The 20,771-nt window shown below is 45.0% G+C and overlaps 1 protein-coding gene across 1 annotated transcript; it reads right to left on the reverse strand.

Annotated features, from left to right (window-relative positions):
* Nucleotides 1-9,977: 9,977 nt before the first annotated feature.
* LOC119303621 lies at nucleotides 9,978-18,645 on the reverse strand. The gene is made up of 6 exons (XM_037580752.1): nucleotides 18,225-18,645; nucleotides 17,432-17,502; nucleotides 16,059-16,813; nucleotides 12,866-12,977; nucleotides 10,330-10,955; nucleotides 9,978-10,253 (listed from the first exon to the last, which is right to left on the reverse strand). Exons 1-6 carry the CDS (start codon nucleotides 18,532-18,534, stop codon nucleotides 10,148-10,150), a joined length of 1,980 nt encoding a protein of 659 aa, XP_037436649.1. The 5' UTR covers nucleotides 18,535-18,645; the 3' UTR covers nucleotides 9,978-10,147.
* Between the last annotated feature and the right edge of the window lie 2,126 nt (nucleotides 18,646-20,771).

Genomic DNA, 20,771 nt, shown 5'->3' on the forward strand with positions numbered 1-20,771 from the left:
CTGACCTGGTGGTAGGCTACTCGCCAAACAAGGTTATAAACACGTTTGTTCTACCTTACGCACGCGGTGTGGTACTAAACGTACAGCAGAACCGGGACTCGGTGTGGAGATCACTTTTTGTTTTTTGAGAAAGACTCGGAGACACTCCTACCCGCGAGTTTGAGGCCAGGCCCGTCCGGTAAAGCGATGCCTTCGGGCTCCGGCTTCATCGCCCAGTGGCCCAGTCATCATCATCCTTCGCGTTTATAATGTTCAAAATTACGGGAAACCGAGAGCGCTATAGGGTTCAAAATTACAGGCATACAAACCAAGAAGACGCGGCAAAAGTGAAAAGAAACATCCTGAGTGACCTCACACCACAGCGACAGGAAAACATCAAGGGAGGTACCTCTCCACACAGCAGCAGAAGCAACACCTGATGGGATTTGAAGCTTGCAGCATGGCGGGCGCACCAGCACGTCGTTGCCGGTGAGAGCTTGTTGGTGGCCATGGCGGCCGGCCCCACCCTCACCCCCTGCGTCGCAGCGCGCATACTCCCCCGCCCATTTGCCTCACCACCGACGGCCACAAAAAAACTTATGGAGGATTAGAGCCCGTCGCAAATGGAGGTAGAAAGAAAGGGGGGAAAAGATAGGCGAGGAAAAGGATCGGAGGGGGGGTTGTGCTGGACCCACCACGTACTTGCGTTGCGTGCGGGGGGATGGAATCGTGGCAAGCAAGCCGGCCGAAAGTTCGGCCGACTGACTAGCTACAAGCGTTTACCAATTTTTTTAAGTCTTCAAAATCAATTGAGGTCTTCTATTTGAAATTGAGCCACTCAATTTTGACTAGATCAACAATATTTAATACACGATGCTTCTTAATTTTAGAGCCCCCCATTAAATTGAGGTGTTACATTTGAATTTGGTTTATGATTTTGATCGGACCAACAATTTCTCAAGGAGCTATCTCATTCAATTAATGTAATCAATTTTAGATTTGATTCACGGTTTGTACTGGGCCAGCGATTCCTCAATTAATCAGAAGCAACAAACGTAAAAACACATCAGTCCCGCATATCCTCGCATTACCTAGAAAATTGAAGAGTCAACATGTGACACTGTAGTTTTAATGTAATACATGCGGCCACCAATGTAAGAAACTTTCATATATAAATATTAGTTGATTAGTAGATAAACCATAATCACACTGCCAAGAAAAGCCCACTAGAACACTGCATTATAAACACACACACACACACATACACACCATCTTCCGCACATGTCAAATCAAATAACAAACAAAAATTATGAAATCCCAAGAACACTAACGGCGCGACAAAGCGTGCTCAACCTTTCTAGTAACTAGAGAATACCCCGCGCGTTGCTGCGGAAATCGATTGCAATATATTTCAATGATTTGATTGTATGAAGCTTCCATTGTTGATTTAATAATATATGAACTAAAGCTAAATATAAATATTATCTATTGTATTTAATGCTGTGTAGTTAGAAAATATTTTGAATATAAGTGGCATAACATATGGAAAACTTTTTTCATGCATGTTGAGTGGACCTTTTATGAGGTGGCATGTGTAATGAGGTGAAAGGTGTGCATGAGATGAAATAACAATGGTAAACTTTTTCTCATGCATGTAGTGGTGGGCCTTTGATGAGGTGACATGTGTGCATGTTGAGATAAATATGATAGCGGGGATCAACTTCTTATGTATATAGGATATGGTTATATCTCATTCAATCCCTTCATTTTTATTTACTCCGCATATTAGCTTTGTCTGAAGTCAAACTTTATATGCTTTGATCAAGTTTATAGAAAAACTATTTAACATGTAGTACACCAAATCAACATCGAAGATATAAGATGACCATATCCCGTCCAAGGAAAATACCAAATCAACATCGAATACAGTATATAAGATGACCGTATCCCGTCTGCGAAAAAAAAGCAACCCACAACGTGTCGTGTGGTTATCCAAGTCCGAGCAGCACGTATGAAGTATAATTCCATATTTCACGGTAAGAGATTGCTGACCAGGCCTGCTGCCTGGTGATAGCCTCCTCGCCAAACAAGGTTATAAACACGTTTGTTCTACCTTACGCGCGCGGTGTGGTACTAAACGTACAGCAGAACCGGGACTTGGAGGTCACAACATATCCGGGGCGGCGCGCGTTGTATCTCGGCCCAACACACTCGTACGCGAGTTTGAGGCCGGGCCCGTCCGGTAAGGCGATGCCTTCGGGCTCCGGCTTCATCGCCCAGTGGCCCAGTCATCATCATCCTTCGCGTTTAATGTTCAAGATTACGAGAAACCGAGAGCGCTGTAGGGTTCAAAATTACAGGCATGCGAACCAAGAAGACGCGGCAAAAGCCAAAAGAAACATCATGAGTGACCTCACATCACGGTGACTGGAAAACATCAAGGCAGGCACCTCTCCACACCAGAGCAGAAGCTGGGCTGGAGAGGGAAGCCTGCACATCACAGGCTTGATTAAGGTCCTTAAAATCCTTAAAATCAGCTGGGCAGGCCTTGTTAAGGTCCTTAAAATCGACGCACAAGCGCCATGATTTCTCCTTCTTTGGTACCATCACCAGGTTCGCTAACCAGTCCAGATGTTTTATGTCTCTGATGAATCCGGCCTTCAATAGCTTGGCTAGTTCCTCTCCCATGGCTTGTCTCTTAGGTTCGGAGAAACGCCGAAGAGCCTGCTTGACTGGCTTGAATCCTTTTAGGATATTTAGGCTGTGCTCGGCTAGCCTGCGTGGGATTTCTGACATGTCTAAAGGGTGCCAGGCAAAAATGTCCCAGTTCTCGCGTAGGAACTCTCGCAGTGCGGCGTCAACATCAGGGTTTAAATGTGCCCCGATGGAAGCTATTTTTATAGGGTCCGTTGGATGGACTTGGAATTTGACTATTTCGTCTGCCGGTTTAAAGGATGTGGACTTGGATCTTTTATCGAGTATCACGTCGTCCCTGTTCACCGTGGGCGCAGCGCAGTTAGTTCCTCTGCCGCTAGGGCTTCGGATAGTGCCTCGAGGGCCAGTGCGGCTGTCTTATTTTCGGCGCGGAGTGCTATGTCCGGATCACTAGCAAGAGTGATGATTCTGTTGGGCCCGGGCATTTTGAGCTTCATGTACCCGTAATGGGGTATGGCTTGAAAGATTGTAAACGCCTCCCTCCCTAATAGAGCGTGGTATCCGCTGCTGAACGGGGCCACTTGGAATGTAATTTGTTCGGACCTGTAATTATCCGGCGTGCCGAATACCACATCTAGTGTGATTTTCCCAGCACAGCGTGCTTCCCGGCTGGGGATAATTCCTCTAAAGGTTGTGCTACTTTGCTCAATGCGGCTCCAGTCTATTTCCATCTTTTGAAGAGTTTCCTCATAGATGAGGCTTAATCCGCTGCCGCCGTCCATGAGTACCTTGGTGAGTCGAAAGCCGTCCACGATTGGACTGAGGACCAGTGCGGCTGGTGCTCGGGCTGTTCGGAATATAGGTTCGTCACTGGCATTGAAGGTAATAGCCGTGTCACTCCAAGGATTTATTGCTGCTACGTGGCAGATTTCGGCCATACTGCGGAGTGTTCGCTTGCGTCTATTATTTGACGCGAAGGTCTCAAAGACCGTTAATATCGTATTGTTGTCCACAGGATGGTGCTCTGTGGTATTTGGGAGGAGTAGATCCTCACCACTTTTAGCCACCTGCCGGAGTATCCAACATGCTCTAAGGCTGTGCGTTGGTATTGCATCCGCTGTACTATGAATTTTGCAGGGTCCGTTAAGCCATCCCTCCAGTACGGTTCCTTGCCCCGTAGAGGGTTTTTGCTTTTTGGTAGTTAACACGGATGTATTGTGATAATGCACCCTTTTATTTCGGACTGGGTTTGTATTCAGGGCCGGATTATCCCAAAATTTTATTTCGGTTTTTCAGGCGCTTTCCATCGCACAGTACTTTCGTACTATGGACACCAAGTAGGCAAAGCGTGTAATTTCGCGGTGACTTATGGCGTTGAGGATTCCCTTGTCCGTGCAATTATTGCAGAAGAATGAAATTGCGTCTTCCTCGCGGCAGTCCTTTATCCTGTTCATGACCAGGAGGAATTTGGCCCAGTAATGGTGTACTGTTTCTTTGGGCTCTTGCCTAATTTGGGATAGATCGCTTATGTTTGGGTGGGTGGGTGGAATTGAACCCGAATCCTCACCCAATCTGAGACTCAGGGGCCAAGGAGTTTCCGAACTCGGAAGTTTGGATTCTTGGATGTTTTCCAATAAATCTAGCCCGCTGCCTGACTCTAGGTTCAGGTCTTGAGTGACGTCCTCCCCTCCGTGGGTATCCGGCTTGGAGGGATCTGGAATCCGAGCATAGCTAGTCCTTAAGATAGATGAAGGGTTGCCGCATTGTTCCTCTACCACTGCAACGTGATGGGTGACCTGGGAAGAGTTGATCTCTCTCAGGTCGGGTTTAGGCCCAATCTGATCGTAGTCTGTAGCGACTCCCAGGGCAGCGATGCGATCCAAGAGCTCGTTTAGGGAAGAGAGCTCCATTGGATCTAACTGCTCGGCGAGTTCCGAGTTGACGTGAAGATTGCTTTCGATGACCCGAGAAGTCATCGTCGATGCAACGGCCGAACAGGCGGTCATAAGAAAACCACCTAGCCGGAGAGTTTGACCGATAGCCAAAGCTCCCTTAGCAACAGTGCCATCTTTAAAGACGGGATGAGGCATCCTTCCTGATGGCGACGGCACAACGGAACTCTCAATGAAAGCACCAATGTCGGTGTCAAAACCGGCGGATCTCGGGTAGGGGGTCCCGAACTGTGCGTCTAGGCCGGATGGTAACAGGAGCCAGGGGACACAATGTTTTACCCAGGTTCGGGCCCTCTTGATGGAGGTAAAACCCTACGTCCTGCTTGATTGATATTGATGATATGGGTAGTACAAGAGTAGATCTACCACGAGATCAGAGAGGCTAAACCCTAGAAGCTAGCCTATGGTATGATTGTATGTTATGGTTGTTGTTGTCCTACGGACTAAAACCCTCCGGTTTATATAGACACCGAAGAGGGTTAGGGTTACACAGGGTCGGTTACAAAGAAGGAGATATGTATATCCGTATTGCCTAGCTTGCCTTCCACGCCAAGTAGAGTCCCATCCGGACACGAGACGAAGTCTTCAATCTTGTATCTTCATAGTTCAACAGTCCGGCCAAAGGATATAGTCCGGCTGTCCGGAGACCCCCTAATCCAGGACTCCCTCAGCGCTGCTGGTAAGATTCTGTGTATAGACTTTTCCCTAGTAGTGCTCCCTTGGTACCTAAGTATGCAAAGACTCTCCACTTGAGGTAGTATCCATGTCTCAAGTGAATTGAAGGGTAGATCAAAGAAGAGTGAGTTAACCTTTCTTCAATGGCACGTGCACGGGCTCTAGTCATCGGTCCACTTGGCGCTTGGGGTGTTGGTGTAGAATCCATGGGGATGACTGTTGGTTTCTTCGCATCATTGACCCTCTCTTTCGATCTCTTCCTTCTGTCGAGCCTCCTCGTGCTAGACGTCGTACTGGGACTTATAGGCACCCTATCATCATTATCACAATCATCTTCCTAACCCCCCATCCAATTATGGAGAGGAATTGTTCCATGAGCTCCCACTTTTTGGGAGGAACCTCCTGATTCCTCATTTTCCACTTCTTATTGGCACCTATATTGGTCAATGGTGACACCACTTGAAAGAGAGTTCCTCACTTACTACAAACAACCCACCCAACATTGCATATCTCTTGAATCGTACCCATTCACTTTGAGATATCTTGGACTGTACGATTAGATTTATGCCCAAGGTGGTGATGCAACCGCTCTTCGCGCCCCACCAAAAGTTTGTACTCTTTGATTTGAATGCCTCAACTCAATCACAAAAGCAATGTCCTCACTTTTGGCGTAATTTGTAGCCCAAATTGATTTCTTTCCTTGGAGGCTTGGGACGGACATGGAGTTTCTCAACCCGAGCTCAAATGAACTTGGGTGAACAGGAAAATTGAGAAAAAATTAAAAAGAATTGCAAGCTCTTAGAGCTTTTGTCAATGTTTGTCAAAAAAATTGCGGATTTTTTTTGAATTTGTTTCGATTTTACTGTTCACTCGAGCTTATTTGAGCTCGAGCTGAGAAGGTTACTTTCCGCTTGGGATTGATCTGATTCAACATCTTTTACTCACCACATCCCAATTGCTCAAAGTGCCCCACGGACATGCCATCAAGATCAAATCATTAGTCTCAACCAAATCACCTATCATACTAAAGAATAATTTGTTACTAACCATCTTTCCTTCCAACTGCACATAAGCATCACTACACACACTACAAGAAATTTGTTAATCCGTGACGGATTTCGGGTGACGATCTTGGAAACTGTCATGGAAACCGTCACGAACTAGCAAGATGCGGATGACCCCCAAAATGGCAGCCCCTGGATGACGGACATTGAGGGATCGTCATGGAAACCGTCACGTATCGACCAACTGCCACCATTCTTCCACTGTCACATCTCACTCAATCGGACAAAATGATATACAGAGGATGATGTTTTTTTCTTACCAACTATAGACATCTCCGAGTGCCTTGGGGTACACATGCACCGGAGTTTTGCGCGTCGCGGTACGAAGGGAGGAGGGGAGGCACATGGGACAACGTTAACGCGGCCGCCTTCTTCCTTGGCAGCATTGGGGTCGTCACCTCTATGCTCGAGTTGTGGAAGGCGGGTTGCAGGTGCGACAAGCGGGGAAGTCGTGGGATCCTGCTCGAAACCGGGGGAATGGGCCGCAGGGGTCGGGGTAAAGTCCATGGCGTTGTCGGTAAGGGCTGCGTACAGGAGGAGGTGGCGTTACGGCGAGGAAGGGAAGGCAAAAGAGAGGACGTGAAGAGGAGCGAGAGGAGAAATGCAGTTTGTACGAAACTATTTTGGATGAATTGCACTCGGGGAAAGAAAACGCTACATCCTCCAAATATGTAGAAGGGTGGGCTGGATTTTGCACAACCTTGAGAGAAAACATGATGAATGAAGCACAGGATAACGATTTAACTGTACCGAGCTTTGTTGACCTAAATCGTCATACACTCATACGGACGATTACTAACGCGACCGTTCACCGCACGACTCTCTTGCTTCATGGGTGTGCGGCAAGCAAGGACCCGGCAACATGGGCCGGAAGGATCTATACACCATCTTCGTGTTAACAGTTTGGGACCATTCTGACAAGGTCTCGTCCCTGCTTCGCCTCTGCCGCCGTTCCGCCTCGCCGGGGATACGAATCCGGTGACTCGAGTAACCAAATCATGGACCAATGAGCAAGAGGCATTCAAAAAGTGAAAAAAAAGGTGGCGTAGTCATGGACCAATGAGCAAGAGGCATTCAAAAAGTGGAAAAAAAAAGGTGGCGTAGCGGAGAACAGCCGGGACAGCAGTGTTGGGCGGTGGAGACGTGCGAAATTCCTCCAGGGCCAGACCACGCCCACGCGGCTTGACCACATGGCCTCCTCCTGCTGCTATGTTAGGGGGGTGGGCAGCGATGGAGCCGGTGCCAGAACCAAGACAGCCGCCCTAAGCGGAAAGAAAACCCCCTTTTCGAGCCGCGAAACGGAAGGATGACACGGCGGCCATGCCCATGCATGCATGCCAGCGTGCACCGGCGCAGCAGAGCGGAAGAGAAGGCATACGCGCAGCGCGGTGTGGGTGGGAACACAACGCACGGCTGGGATGGCATCGCCGGCCAGCGCAAGATGATTTGATACGTGCGGCCAAAACCTCGTTGCAAAGATGATTTGAATCGGATGCCAAAACCTCGTTGCAAAGCAAAGCAACCCGGCCCTCTTTTGCTTGCGCTTTCCAGATGCCTCGCCACACCGGAGAAGCATCGCCTCGCCTCCTTCGGCCGACACGCATGGCCTACCGCCTTTACCCCCCGCGCGACGCGCACACGGCTATAAGTACACGCACCCGCCGCCCAGAAACGCCATTAGCCACTTACCTGCTCCACTGTTACCCGTCCATCGTCTTCCAGCCGCTTCCTTCCCCATCCGTCCCCGGCGTCACCGTGCACACACACAGAAAGTAGTGAGCTCGTCGATCCGGGAGAGATCAGGATGAGCGACCCCAAGTACGCCTACCCCTGCCCCGCGCAAGGTACGCTCACCCTCATCTCGGCATGGAGAAGAGGATCCAAGATGTGGCCGGCCAGGCTTCGTTTCTCGATCTTGATCTTGATGGTCTGTGTGTTGTTGGTCATTTATGCATGTGTGCAGGTTACTACCAGGGAGGGCCATACCAGGGGCCGCCGGTGATGGCGCCGCCGCAGTACGCCGCGCCGCCGCCGCGCCCCCAGCCCAGCTTCCTCGAAGGCTGGTACGTACTTACCACTTACCCTGCGCACGGCTAATTGCTTGTCCCCGGCCGCTACTTTTTCTCATGATTCGGCTCCCTCCCTGTCTAGCACAAGTAGGCTAGGATTATCAACTCCCTAGCTTAATTACTTCACCTAGCCACTGGTGATCAGCGTACTCACAGTACTCACTGTGTGCTTTCATTTCCTGCTGTGCAGTTTGGCCGCGCTTTGCTGCTGCTGCCTGATCGACGAGTGCTGCTGCGACCCCTCCATCATCTTCGTCGGCTAGATCACCCAAGGCCAAGCCAGGGCATCCGGCCTGGCATGCTGTCAACTGTACAAAGAGATGCCCTCATCAAGGATATTTACCACGTTGTTGCCACGCTATATATCATGATCTCTCTCCTCCATATATATGAACGTATTCCCTTATTATTGTTATCTCACTAGTCACTACGGTGTTGCCTGCCTGTGTAACTCGAATCCATCAGTAACAAAGGCTTTATCATCTTACTGTCTCCATTTCCTCTGCTTGCGATTCTTTATACTCTTGCACGTGTTGCTCCTTCATTGTGCTCAGTAGTGATGAATCTGTGATTAATTCCTCTCTTAGTATTATTGCGGTTGGGTGGAATGTGGATACGCGAGGGAGACGTCTCTGCACTGAGCGAGAGTGAAAGGCAACAACAATTTGCGAGAACCAATGCTAAAGCAATGTTATCCTGCCATAAAGCAGGTGCTCAGAACAAAGATAAAAGGGCAAAAAAAAAACAGGCGATTCGAATAAAAAATTTGACAGAAAAAAAAGGTCACATGTGTCCGGAAGGCCTCTAGAATGGGCGAACCAGATTGCATAACGTTCGAGAAAAAGGAAGAAGAAACTTCCTGCCTTATCCGTGTGAGATGGCTCTGATAGGGACGCCGGAGATCACCGTCGCCGTGGGTTCTCCGGACGTGCGGTGGATAATCAGGTGTCAAAAGGGACCGAGGGAGCAGTTGACGGACGGTTGGAATGATCTTGCAGAAAAGGACGTTTACTGGATCACTTTTTCAAAAACAAGAAAAGAGTCTACGATGATTTTGCGAATTCCGATAAAAAAAAAAGTAGTCTGCGCAAACTTGCAAATTATTCCGCTCAATGCAAAATAAAATAAAATTGCTAACGAAGCAAGCGCTCCATGATGCTCGAAATTTGAAGATCCCATAACTCAGATTTTGAAAAATCTGAAAAATACACATACACATTTAGGATATGCTCTACAAGTGTGAAGAGTTCCATGATGAAATACATTATATGATGTAGGCTACACAAAAAAGACATAATCATGCATTTTTAGCACATGTACTCTTCACTATAGAAATTTATGATCTTCTTTTCTCTTTTGTAGCTCACATAACAACTTATATCATCATGAAAATTTACACACTTTGTAGACAACATCCCTATGTGCTTGTGCATCTTTTACAGAAATTTTTGGAACTTCAAAATGTGATTTTGAATCGTTTAAAATTTCAGGCTCCATGTAGCCAGCCCGGTAACCAAAACTCCACTCTTAGAACCGGAAATTGCCAAGGCAGGATATGTTTGGTACCGTGAAAACACCTGAGCTAATAATAACGTACATATTACTTAAATCACATCAATTAGTAAGTAGTATAAACCTCTTGCATCTGGTGAAAGCAGATGAGACGGTAGAATTGCAAGAACAGTGAACGTACGTCCCTTTTGTACATTACAGAGTTACAGTGTACATTTTCATCGGCACAAGGATGGATCATCTACTTGGGAGATGTGAGTTTGCTGGTGTCGCTGGACGAGTCCCCGCTCACCAGTTCGTGGAACGCCTCCACCTTCACGGGCGGCACCCGCATGCCGTAAGAGTTCCTACAACACGACAGGAATCAAAGGGTTGAAGCAGACGATGACATATAAAACCGGCCAAGAACCCTGAGATACTTACATCGATTGTGGCACTTGTTTGAACTGCTGGGCTAGCTGGGCTTGGGCGCTCTGGTTTCCAGACATGCCCAGCTGCTGCTGCTGCTGCTGCTGCTGCGCTAGCTGGGCTTGGGCGCTCTGGTTTCCGGACATGCCCAGCTGCTGCTGAAACTGTTGCTGCTGCTGGTGGTGCTGCTGCTGGAGGAGCTGCTGCTGCTGGTGGTGCTGCTGCTGCTGCTGCTGGAGTTGCTGCTGCTGCTGCGGCTGGAGTTGTTGCTGATGTTGCTGCTGCTGCGGTTGGAGCTGCTGTTGGTGCTGTTGCTGGTGCTGCTGTTGAAGCTGCAGTAGCTGCTGTTGCTGGACCTGCTTTTGTTGCTGCTGCTGCAGTAGCTGATGGTGCCTCAGCTGCTGCATCTGCTGTTGTTGTCTGGTGAGAGATCCGTACGGGCTATCTATTTGTGAATCCATGGTGTTCTCGAGCTTCACGTTTACCAGGGCCTGGGCTTTGTCCGACATCGTAAGAGCACCACGGGGACCCGTCATTTGGTTCCGCCTCATCCACTGTTGCTGCTGCAGCAGCTGGTGTTGCTGCTGTGCTGTCAGATTCTGGTTATGGATAGTCATTTGAGGAGTGTACTGCCTCTGGAGCTGCCAATTAAGCATATTAGCTATGTGTTAATGTTAGGCGGCAGCATGACAAAATGATGTTAGGGTTTCACAGAGAAGAAATTTCCGAGAATAGTAATAGTTTCAAGTGCGTATATCAATGATAAATAAAAAGAATAGCAGAGAACTGGGCAGTAGCCCATCGGGTAGGTGTCTTAATATTATTGTCCATGAGCTCCTCCCCATTGGATCACAATAAAAAGGAAAGAAACCATTTGCTTCAAACAGTGACTAACCAAACAAACAAATGTAGCAGAAGCAGAATAGTTCCCATCACTGTGATTAGTGACCATTCGAAACCAGCCTGATGTTACAAAACCAGCTGCTTCAGTGGGTGAATGTAGAGACTAAATTCTAGAACCACTCCCAGTTCAATGGGTAGCAAATCACAGTGAATGGTCAAACCCAACATTAGTTCTGGGAGTTGGTTCCAATTTGCAAGAATTAGCAGAATTTTTCTATAGGAGACTGAACAATTAGAAGAATAAGGAGGCCTACTCTGAGGTACGAACATTGGTTTGCAACCCGTTCTAGCTAAATCTCAAAGGTACTTGCGCTAATATTAATTTGTAAGTGCCTCTAAAAATAGAAGTATCAGCAAGATTACACAGCTGTAATGATGACCAGCCAGACACCAATATCCATCCCCATCAAGTAAATTTACTTGCGGGCAGCTTAGCCAAAGAGCTTGTTTACGGTTAATAATAGATGGCCTTCTGTTCGGGACGTTCTTATAAACGCCTCAGAACAGCATCTAAGGCATTTTATCAGGTTCGCCCCAAATCATCTCTAGCTTAAGGCATTTTTCCAAAACGCATTTTTCCAAAACGCCTCGGACTGGATGAAGCTTACAGGGCATTTTTTGCAAATCGCCACAAACCAGACATAGATTTGGAGGCGTTTTCTGGAAAGCCTCTAATTGATGCAGGTTTTGAGGCGTTTGTAAGAAACACCTCCTAATGGATACTCCTGGGTGTCGTCGTTAATGGAGGGGACATGCCCGTGTATGTATCAGTAAAAAGGGCATATGAATTTCTTGCCAATAACATTACCTTTCTTGGTCTGGTGGTAAGGACGCTACGATGTTTTCCAGCCAATGCAGCGTTCGAATCATGCGTGCCCATCTATTTATACTGTGTGTTTTTTTGTTCTCACGAGAGGTTGTTTTAGTCCCATACTGCTTGGCGAGAAAGAGTTGGAGGTAGTTAAAAGGCGTAAACGTAGTTCAGAAATGGCAAGTACTGATGACATTTCTCTCGCTACTGGGCTTGTCTAGCCAAATTTAATTTAAAGTCTCAGCCCTGAAAGAGAGATAGATAGCCATTTAGCACAGAAAAGATACAAAGAGATAAAGAGAAGACCCCACGGTGTTTGTTTGTTCTGTTTTTCAATTTTGATCGACAAGTTTACGGCGCTTTGGGAAATCACCCGGAAACCTCGTTTGTGGAGTCTGTAAAACGCCGCTGAATGCCAGATCTTTCCAGGCGTTACTAGAAAACGCCTCGGTTGACTTTCCCCTTCATGAGCTTCTCTACCATTTTATAGAAATGCCACACAAAATAATTGGAGGCATTTTTTCGTCTTCTAGAGGTGTTTTAGGTGCCGTGTAATACCATACGTGTTGTAGTGTTAGTTGGCTGAATCCATCAACTTTGCATGATTGTGGGTACAGGCATTTTAGATGCCGTGTAATACCATACGTACTGTAGTGTTAGTTGGCTGAATCCATCAACTTTGCATGATTGTGGGTACAGGCTTTTTAAATATAGTATAAACAAATAATCCTACCGAGTAAGGAAGAAATTATGACAGTAGCGTACAGAAATGGTAGGAAAAAAAGGTAAGCAATGTATACACAACATAAAGTATGGTAACCAGCAGTAGTTGCCAACCTGTTGGGCTTGAAGGAGATTATTTTGATTTTGTACTTGAGCATCTTGATGAACTGGGTGGCTAGCCACTCTACTGCCCATCTTTGTAATCTCCATCAAGGGTCCAATGTTACTAAATGTTACATCAAAAAAGGAAATCATGAGCTCAACAGTTTATTTGCTAAACAACATATGCATTGAAATGTGTACAGCTCTGCCATCAAAATAAACCAATTCTATTAGCAGAGTACCTCAATTAGTTAAGCCGTACTGTAGATTTTTCATTTTCAAAAACTAAATGTCATTATAACCACTTGCACGTTTTCCCTACTTCTCTTGTTAAATACTCAACTTACCTAGGACCTTGCATATTGGATAGTGAAACCTTTCCCAAGCTCAAACATTTCTCTTCTAGTCAGGGACAGGGCACAGTTAAGTGGTTTCTTTGTCAAAGAGATAATTACTTAAAACAACAAGTTCCTGAGTGCCATAATACAATTCCAGAGCTACCAAGTTCAAACATTGGGCTAAACTGTAATACGGTACCCTGAAGTGGTGGTTTTTAGTAATGAACTCTTTGTGCAATATTATTAGAGAAGCATATATATTGTTCTATATGACCCTGTCCTAAAACAAGTTGCACCTAGTGGAGTTGGCACAATCTAGCACCTACTGCCCATCTTTGTAATCTCCATCAAGGGTCCAATGTTACTAAATGTTACATCAAAAAAGGAAATCATGAGCTCAACAGTTTATTTGCTAAACAACATATGCATTGAAATGTGTACAGCTCTGCCATCAAAATAAACCAATTCTATTAGCAGAGTACCTCAATTAGTTAAGCCGTACTGTAGATTTTTCATTTTCAAAAACTAAATGTCATTATAACCACTTGCACGTTTTCCCTACTTCTCTTGTTAAATACTCAACTTACCTAGGACCTTGCATATGGATAGTGAAACCTTTCCCAAGCTCAAACATTTCTCTTCTAGTCAGGGACAGGGCACAGTTAAGTGGTTTCTTTGTCAAAGAGATAATTACTTAAAACAACAAGTTCCTGAGTGCCATAATACAATTCCAGAGCTACCAAGTTCAAACGTTGGGCTAAACTGTAATACGGTACCCTGAAGTGGTGGTTTTTAGTAATGAACTCTTTGTGCAATATTATTAGAGAAGCATATATATTGTTCTATATGACCCTGTCCTAAAACAAGTTGCACCTAGTGGAGTTGGCACAATCTAGCATCACTCAAAGCAATATTAGAAGATTAAGGTATTTATGAGCTCATACCGTGGGTAGTTATTAACCATAAAGATAGAACTGTGTCAGTATGGACACACAGGAGTTAGGATGAAGGTGTAGAAGTGCATGCTCTAGCCAATGCAACCAAAAGACCGATCTGAGAGAGAGGGCCGGACATTATACTCCAACACTCCCCCTCACGTCTATGCTCCTTTGGAGCTATATGACGCGGGCAGCGGAAGCGGGGGCAGGCCGCAATTATTTATTGCGTTTACTGGGTTTTGAACCCTGAACCTGTTGGTTGTAAGTTTATGCACCTACTCCCTCCGTCCGTGAATAAGTGTACATCTAGGATTTGTCTTAAGTCAAAGTTTTAAAACTTTGATCAACTTTATAGGAAAAAGTAGCAGCATTTATGACACTAAATTAGTATCACTAGATTTGTTTTGAAATGTATTTTCATAATATACCAATTTGATGTCATATATACTACTACTCTTTTCTAAAAAGTTGATCAAAATTATAAAATTTTGACTTAGGACAAATGGTAGAAGTACACTTATTCACGGACGGAGGGAGTAACCAGTTCATCCATCAGACCGATCTGATGGATGAGACTAGGCAGCACATTATACGTCAACACTCCCCCTCACGCGTGGCTCCCTCAGGCCTAAACGTGGACCGAAAGTGGGCTGCAATTTAATTGCGCCAGCCGGGTCTTGAACTCAAGACCTCTTGGCTCTGATACCATGTAGAAGTGCATGCTCTAGCCAATGCAACCAAAAGACCGATCTGAGAGAGAGGGCCGGACATTATACTCCAACAGAAGGGAGCTAGATCAAGAATATCATTTTCTGTCAAAAGTGTGTCACATTCACAGATCTGCTAAAATGCTAATGCATAATAAATTGCATAATGTGGAAAGTAATATTATAGGAAACCATGCTGACATGGTCAAATCTACTGTTAGGACAGCAGAAATAAGGAAAACATTATAGTGAGGGTGTGAAACTGAAACAAATAAATGAACCTTTAAATAGATGTCAAGAGAAGTTATCACTGTTTATCCTAACCATTCTCAGTGAAGCAAAGTGGCATGGTCCCGTTTGCGACCATGACGTATCCAGCAAATCAGCGGTGAAGATCAGGAATGAAGTCATAACTAGGGAAAACATGGGAAGCAGGCATACTAAACTTGACAGTGCATGCTCAGAGACCATTGTCAGTGACACAAGGTAGAACAGTATTGTGAAGCTTGGTGAAAAAGGTGTTAGCTGGCATGCCCTACTAAGTATGGCCACATGGGAAAATTTAACTCCATGTGCGGGGAACATGCAAAACATGTACCTGAACCCTACCAAACAGTGATCAATGCAGATAAAATCTCCTTTTCCCTGACAACCTTGTGTATATCTCCCCTCCCATTTTGATTTTGCCTTCTTCCTCACCAACATGTCAGGGTTGCGGGGGGAGGTAAGTCCAATAACAACACCAACGTGGTATACTACTGGCGCGGAAGTTCAGCTGATTTCTCCCATTCAATACTAGTGACACATAGAAGAGCAGGCCTGGCACAGTGGTAGAGTCTCTCCACTTGTGGCCTGGAGGTCCTGGGTTCAAACCAGCCTCCTTGCAATTATGCAAGGGTAAGGCTGTCTAGAAATTATGCCTGTCATGAGTTAACTTGAGAAAAATTCAGGGTCCATTCTTTTAAAACTAGGTATTGTTCCCATTCATTAGTACATTTATCAGCATATTTGTCAGAGCAGCAATATGATTTCAGATAGAAAAACAAAAATGTTTATTTTTAAGCAGGTCATATGCCATAAAGTTCTTTTCTTTTATCTACAGAATACTGACAAGAACGCAAGGAGTACAAACAGAACAAGAAAGAAAATGTAAACAAAAAAGGCTACAGGTATACAAACAGAACAAGAAAGAAACATGTATACAAAAAAAGGCTCAGCATACCTGTAGCCAACAGTCTGTAGGAACATCTTAAGAAGCTCAATGGACGAAAATTGTTTCCTGTAGCTGTCAGTTATAAGTTTCAAATTGCGCCCTAGCTTAGAGATGTGCTTAACAATGATATCTGAAAAATCATCAACAGACCCTGCAGTTCCACTTTCAAAGCCTGCAACCGCTAAGTATCGAGCAACCAACTTCCGTGTGATAAGCAATGCTTGTTCTTGACTTAAAGATTTTCCTTCTACTTTAGATACATCCTTCCCTCTATATTTGTTTCCTGTCTTGTAGTACTCAGGCATCATTCCAAACCTTTCGAGCATTGCAGTGTTGCGACTAACAGGTGCCGGTAAATTATCAAGAACACCGTGAACTTCAATTTTATTGCTGATAGATATCCCACTCTCTCTAGGGATTGCACTTTCTGGAACACAGTCAGCTGGAAATTGTATTTCCGGGATGAAAGGATCATCTGTTAAATTACTGAATTCCCCATTTTCCAACATACTGTTGGGACCCTGATTGTCCATAAACACAGTCCTCTTCCTTTTATGCACACTGCAAACCTTAAGATAGTCAGACATTCCCTCTGGTGTTCTCTTTGGCATTTCTTTGTCATCTGGGCGAAACTTGCCATGCAATGTCCTGAACTTTTCAGCATATTGCTTGTACCATGTGCCAGGTAACTCATCATGTCGCTTGTGCCTTTGAGATAACATCGAACTCTCCCTGCTTGGACTAAACGCAGTTCCAGATTGCATCTGCAGAACAAGAACAGTTATAACCATCAGAATATAACATAGGAATGGAACTCTTGCCCTCTTAGTTAGCATATACCACCCAAAAATGCTATAGAGAGTTAATATAGCAAACTGAGAAGAAATATGGATGTGTTTTATAGCAATTAAGGAACACATTCAACAGTCAGGTATGTAACTAGGTTGGCAGCATGAAATATGTAACATTTAATTTTAATATGAGACCAACGTGTAGCATATGATAGGAAATGAAACAGGTTATAACACGGCAAGTAGGGTGAAAGTGAGATCTATTCAACATGTCCCCATCAAGAACCTAGTTTCAAAGTTTTTGAACAAAATAGGTCGAACCATTCCTACAACTATGGCGCAGGAGGCTTTCAGGAAACCATGTGTAGGATCAAGATAAGCAACAATAGCAACAGTCTCTATTATATAAAAAAAAGGTTCTTTGAACATGTCATGAAAAAACTGTGACAAGGGTTCATAACTTGGGAAATTACTATAAGATGTTTCAAACAGAAATAAATATCAGGCAGCAAAAACAAGCTTTTGAAAAAGATTTGCATATATCAGCGGATACTAAGACAAACAAACATTAAATGGGGAATATAACTATACTTGATGTTGAGTGTTATCTTCCTGCTCATCTTCCAACGAGAAATAAATATCATCTCCATGAAGCTGAAGATCTGGGATCAACAAAAAGGAAAATCACGATCAATAATGGCAGACATTTAAGCCCTAGCAGATAGCAACCTAGATCGATATTACACCATTTCCTCCAAGTCGAATATTAATCATTTCTTATCAACAACTAGTTATTATTCAAATCTTGAGCTAGCACATTTTGTCACCTTTTTCTGCATCTGACATTGGCACAGACATTTAGGACATCCAACAGAACTTAACCAATGGAAGAAGAGAAAACATGGTCTTGACTTAAATTCCAAAGCAGTTACAATTGCAACTAATAACACCTCTTAAGAAAAGAAAAAAACATGCAAGATATGCTACATTTCAAGCCACGATACCATTTCAAATCCAAATAACTACAGCAGGCCTCAGACATTAAAATTGAACTCACGGATAACATTTCAATCCTCGGTTACTAATCAGTAAGAGATAGTAATCAGTTGGAGAAGTAGGCAAACACCCGATAATAGGGTGTAACCAAAACATATCGATCTATGATGAATGGCACCACATCCCACTGAAGACACTGGAATGTACACATTGATCATCCCCATGAAACCTAGAACACCATGTAACCAAGTCAACCTCGCCTACAAATTTCTAGCTCGGATTCTTCAGAACCCAGGCCCAGTGGTTCGTGCCAGCAAAGGATTTCCCCAAATCTCAGCAACAGAGTGGCGCGAGCGGTGGTGGTGGAGGAGGAAGAGGCTTCACTCACAGCTGGCGTTGAGAGAGTGGGGGCCGGCGGTGGAGGCGCCGGCGCGGAGGACGAGCGCGGCGGAGGCCTTGTCGAAGAGGAGCGCGCGGACGCGGAGCTGGAGGAGGAGGAGCTGGCGCGGGGGCGAGGAGGATGAGGAGGAGGAGGGGCAGAGGAAGGCGTCCCAGGTGGAGGCGGACGCGAGGTGCGGCGCGAGGGAGGCGTGGGCGCCGTCGCCGAGCCACGCACGCCACGCGCCGCAGGCCTCCAGCCGCCGCGCCAGCTCGTAGCCGCGGCCGTCGTCGCCCAGCAGATGAGCCGCCGCCGCCATCCCGCGCGACGGAGGGTCACGATCGGGCTGCGCGTCTGGCGCGGGCGGGGCGCCGGGATCTCCTCGGTCGCCGCGGGGAGGGAGCTCGGGCGGAGGTGGGAGCTGCGCGGCCGGAGTTGGGGACGAAGGGGAAGGCGCGTGTCTGGGAAATTTTGGCCCGTTGGGTTGTGCTGCTGGTAGACATCTGGCCTGTGCTGCTATTGGGCTGTAACAACCACCCTGAGTCCAGGATATTTTTTTGACTTCTCCAACATGGACATAGGCATAGGCATAGCTGTAACTACTAGTGATTCGTGCTTGTTTGGATAGTGATACTTAGCCATGCGTTTATCAAAAACTTGTTTATAGCAGATTTTTAGTAAAATCGGTTTTGCTAGTTTTTCTATGAATAATCAGTTTATGTAGAATCACGTTTGGTGTCAAAAAGGCTAAAAGCTGGCCTATCTAATTTCTTGTTTGGATAACCATCGCTCCTGTGAGTATAGGTAGGAGCAGGCCGTGAGAAACGAGCGCATCATGAGAAGTTCAGTTACGATCCGGTATATGTGAAACGTGTTTTTGGAAAAACCACTAGTAGTCGTTTTTCCATAACCATGAAATTCTGGGTTTCCTAGAAACACGTTCTTTATATCCACGGATTAGTTAGAGTACCCAAACAAGATTTTTTTCTGTTAGACGGTTTTCCTAGTTTGTAGAGATTGCATTCTATATATTCTATCTACCCAAACAACCCCTAAAGGAAAAAAAACTAGTACTAGTAGTTTTACTTCTTGTTCTTTCAATTTTGAGTCTAGGGCTTCAAATGTTGAGGCGCAGAGTCTCGCGAAACATTCTCTTACTCTAGATTTTGGTCACTATACTTGGGTTGGTCACCTTGAAATGTGGACATTGTGATGCAGTAATAAAGTTCGTGAGTTTGCGTAAAAGAAGGAAATGATTAACATCAACCAGTGGATTATCACGCTCGCATCCGCCGTCTTAGTTGCGTGCCACGTGGCCTATTGGACCACCCAAGTCCCTATCCCTTATCGTATCTCTTCCGCAACATCTCTCCCGTGCACAACTGCTCAATCTTATCTAATCTAGTGGGGCGACTTCTTCATCCTCACGTTTTTCTCTCCCAACAGGAGTGCTATTGTAGATGACCACCGACACAGGCTAGCAGCAGATGACCGCCAGCACCATCTGACGCCAAATCTCTCCTCAGTCGTGGTCCGCCATGGCCGCCACATCTCAAAGCTCATCCAGCAATGCCCGCCTCAGCCATGCCCGCCACTAACTCAAGGTCCCACGGCAACACCCGCCTCGGCCATGGACACCACCAACTCAAGCTCCTCCTGCCGCCAGCACCATTTCCTTCATGTCACGGTCTCTATTTGCAAAAAAAAAAAAAAATTGCAACATGAACTTCTGTTGCAACAAATAATGCAACATGTCCCCTATTGCAAAAGTTATCCTTTGTTTTTTACGGGAAAATGGTGGTTTTTCTGTTACTTTTCCAAAAAAATGGTGAAATAAAAATATGTGCACAGATTATTATTTCTCATGAATTCAGAATATTCAGAAATTTTAAAAATATTTTGTGAAATAAGTAAATGTTTAGGTATTTAAGAAAATGTTAATGAATTAAAAAAACATGGTTTTCAGGAAAGTTCATAAATTTGAAAATATGTTTCTGAAAAATGAAAATTTAAGAAATGTTTGTGAATTTAAAAATGTACAATTTTTTTAAAAATTCTTGTGAATTTGAAAATTTTCACAATTTTCTTGAAATATTCACGATTTGAGAAATGTTCATGAATTTTAAAAAATATCCATGAGTTGAAAAATGAAAAATAAAAACAGAATGAAGAAGAAAAGGAAAACACAGAAAAAAAATAGAAACTTTATTTAGGCAAAGAAAAATAAAAACTATAAACGCCAAAATAGGATTTACCATGAATACTCTCACCGCGTCCGTCTCTGAGTGCTCTGTAGATCAGGCTTCAATTGGGCTTAACCCAACCTCGGATGGCAATTGTAAAATGAATGTGGTGGATTCTAAAAAGGTAAAATGAATGTGTGTTTTCACTCAATTATCTACCTGGCTGCTTTTATCACGATATGCATGTGAGTGCTTAGAAGGAAAAATATGTTGGCATGTCGCGTGACAGAAAGGAGTCGTGCAGATCAATTGTGTTTGTTTAGAAAAAAAATGTATATATGTAGGTAAGAAACCGAGAAACATACGTCTAGGC

This window comes from Triticum dicoccoides, chromosome 5A (genome assembly GCF_002162155.2).
Source record: "Triticum dicoccoides isolate Atlit2015 ecotype Zavitan chromosome 5A, WEW_v2.0, whole genome shotgun sequence".
Lineage (NCBI taxonomy): Eukaryota > Viridiplantae > Streptophyta > Magnoliopsida > Poales > Poaceae > Triticum > Triticum dicoccoides.

Bases quoted from the DNA above. Each gene is read 5' to 3' on its own strand.
- LOC119303621 (XM_037580752.1), bottom strand. From the start codon at position 18,534: ATGGCGGCGGCGGCTCATCTGCTGGGCGACGACGGCCGCGGCTACGAG. The intron at 10,956-12,865 runs GTTGGCAACTAC...CTTAATTGGCAG, and splicing joins ATCTCCTTCAAGCCCAACAG to CTCCAGAGGCAGTACACTCC. The intron at 10,254-10,329 runs GTAAGTATCTCA...GTCGTGTTGTAG, and splicing joins AAACAAGTGCCACAATCGAT to GAACTCTTACGGCATGCGGG.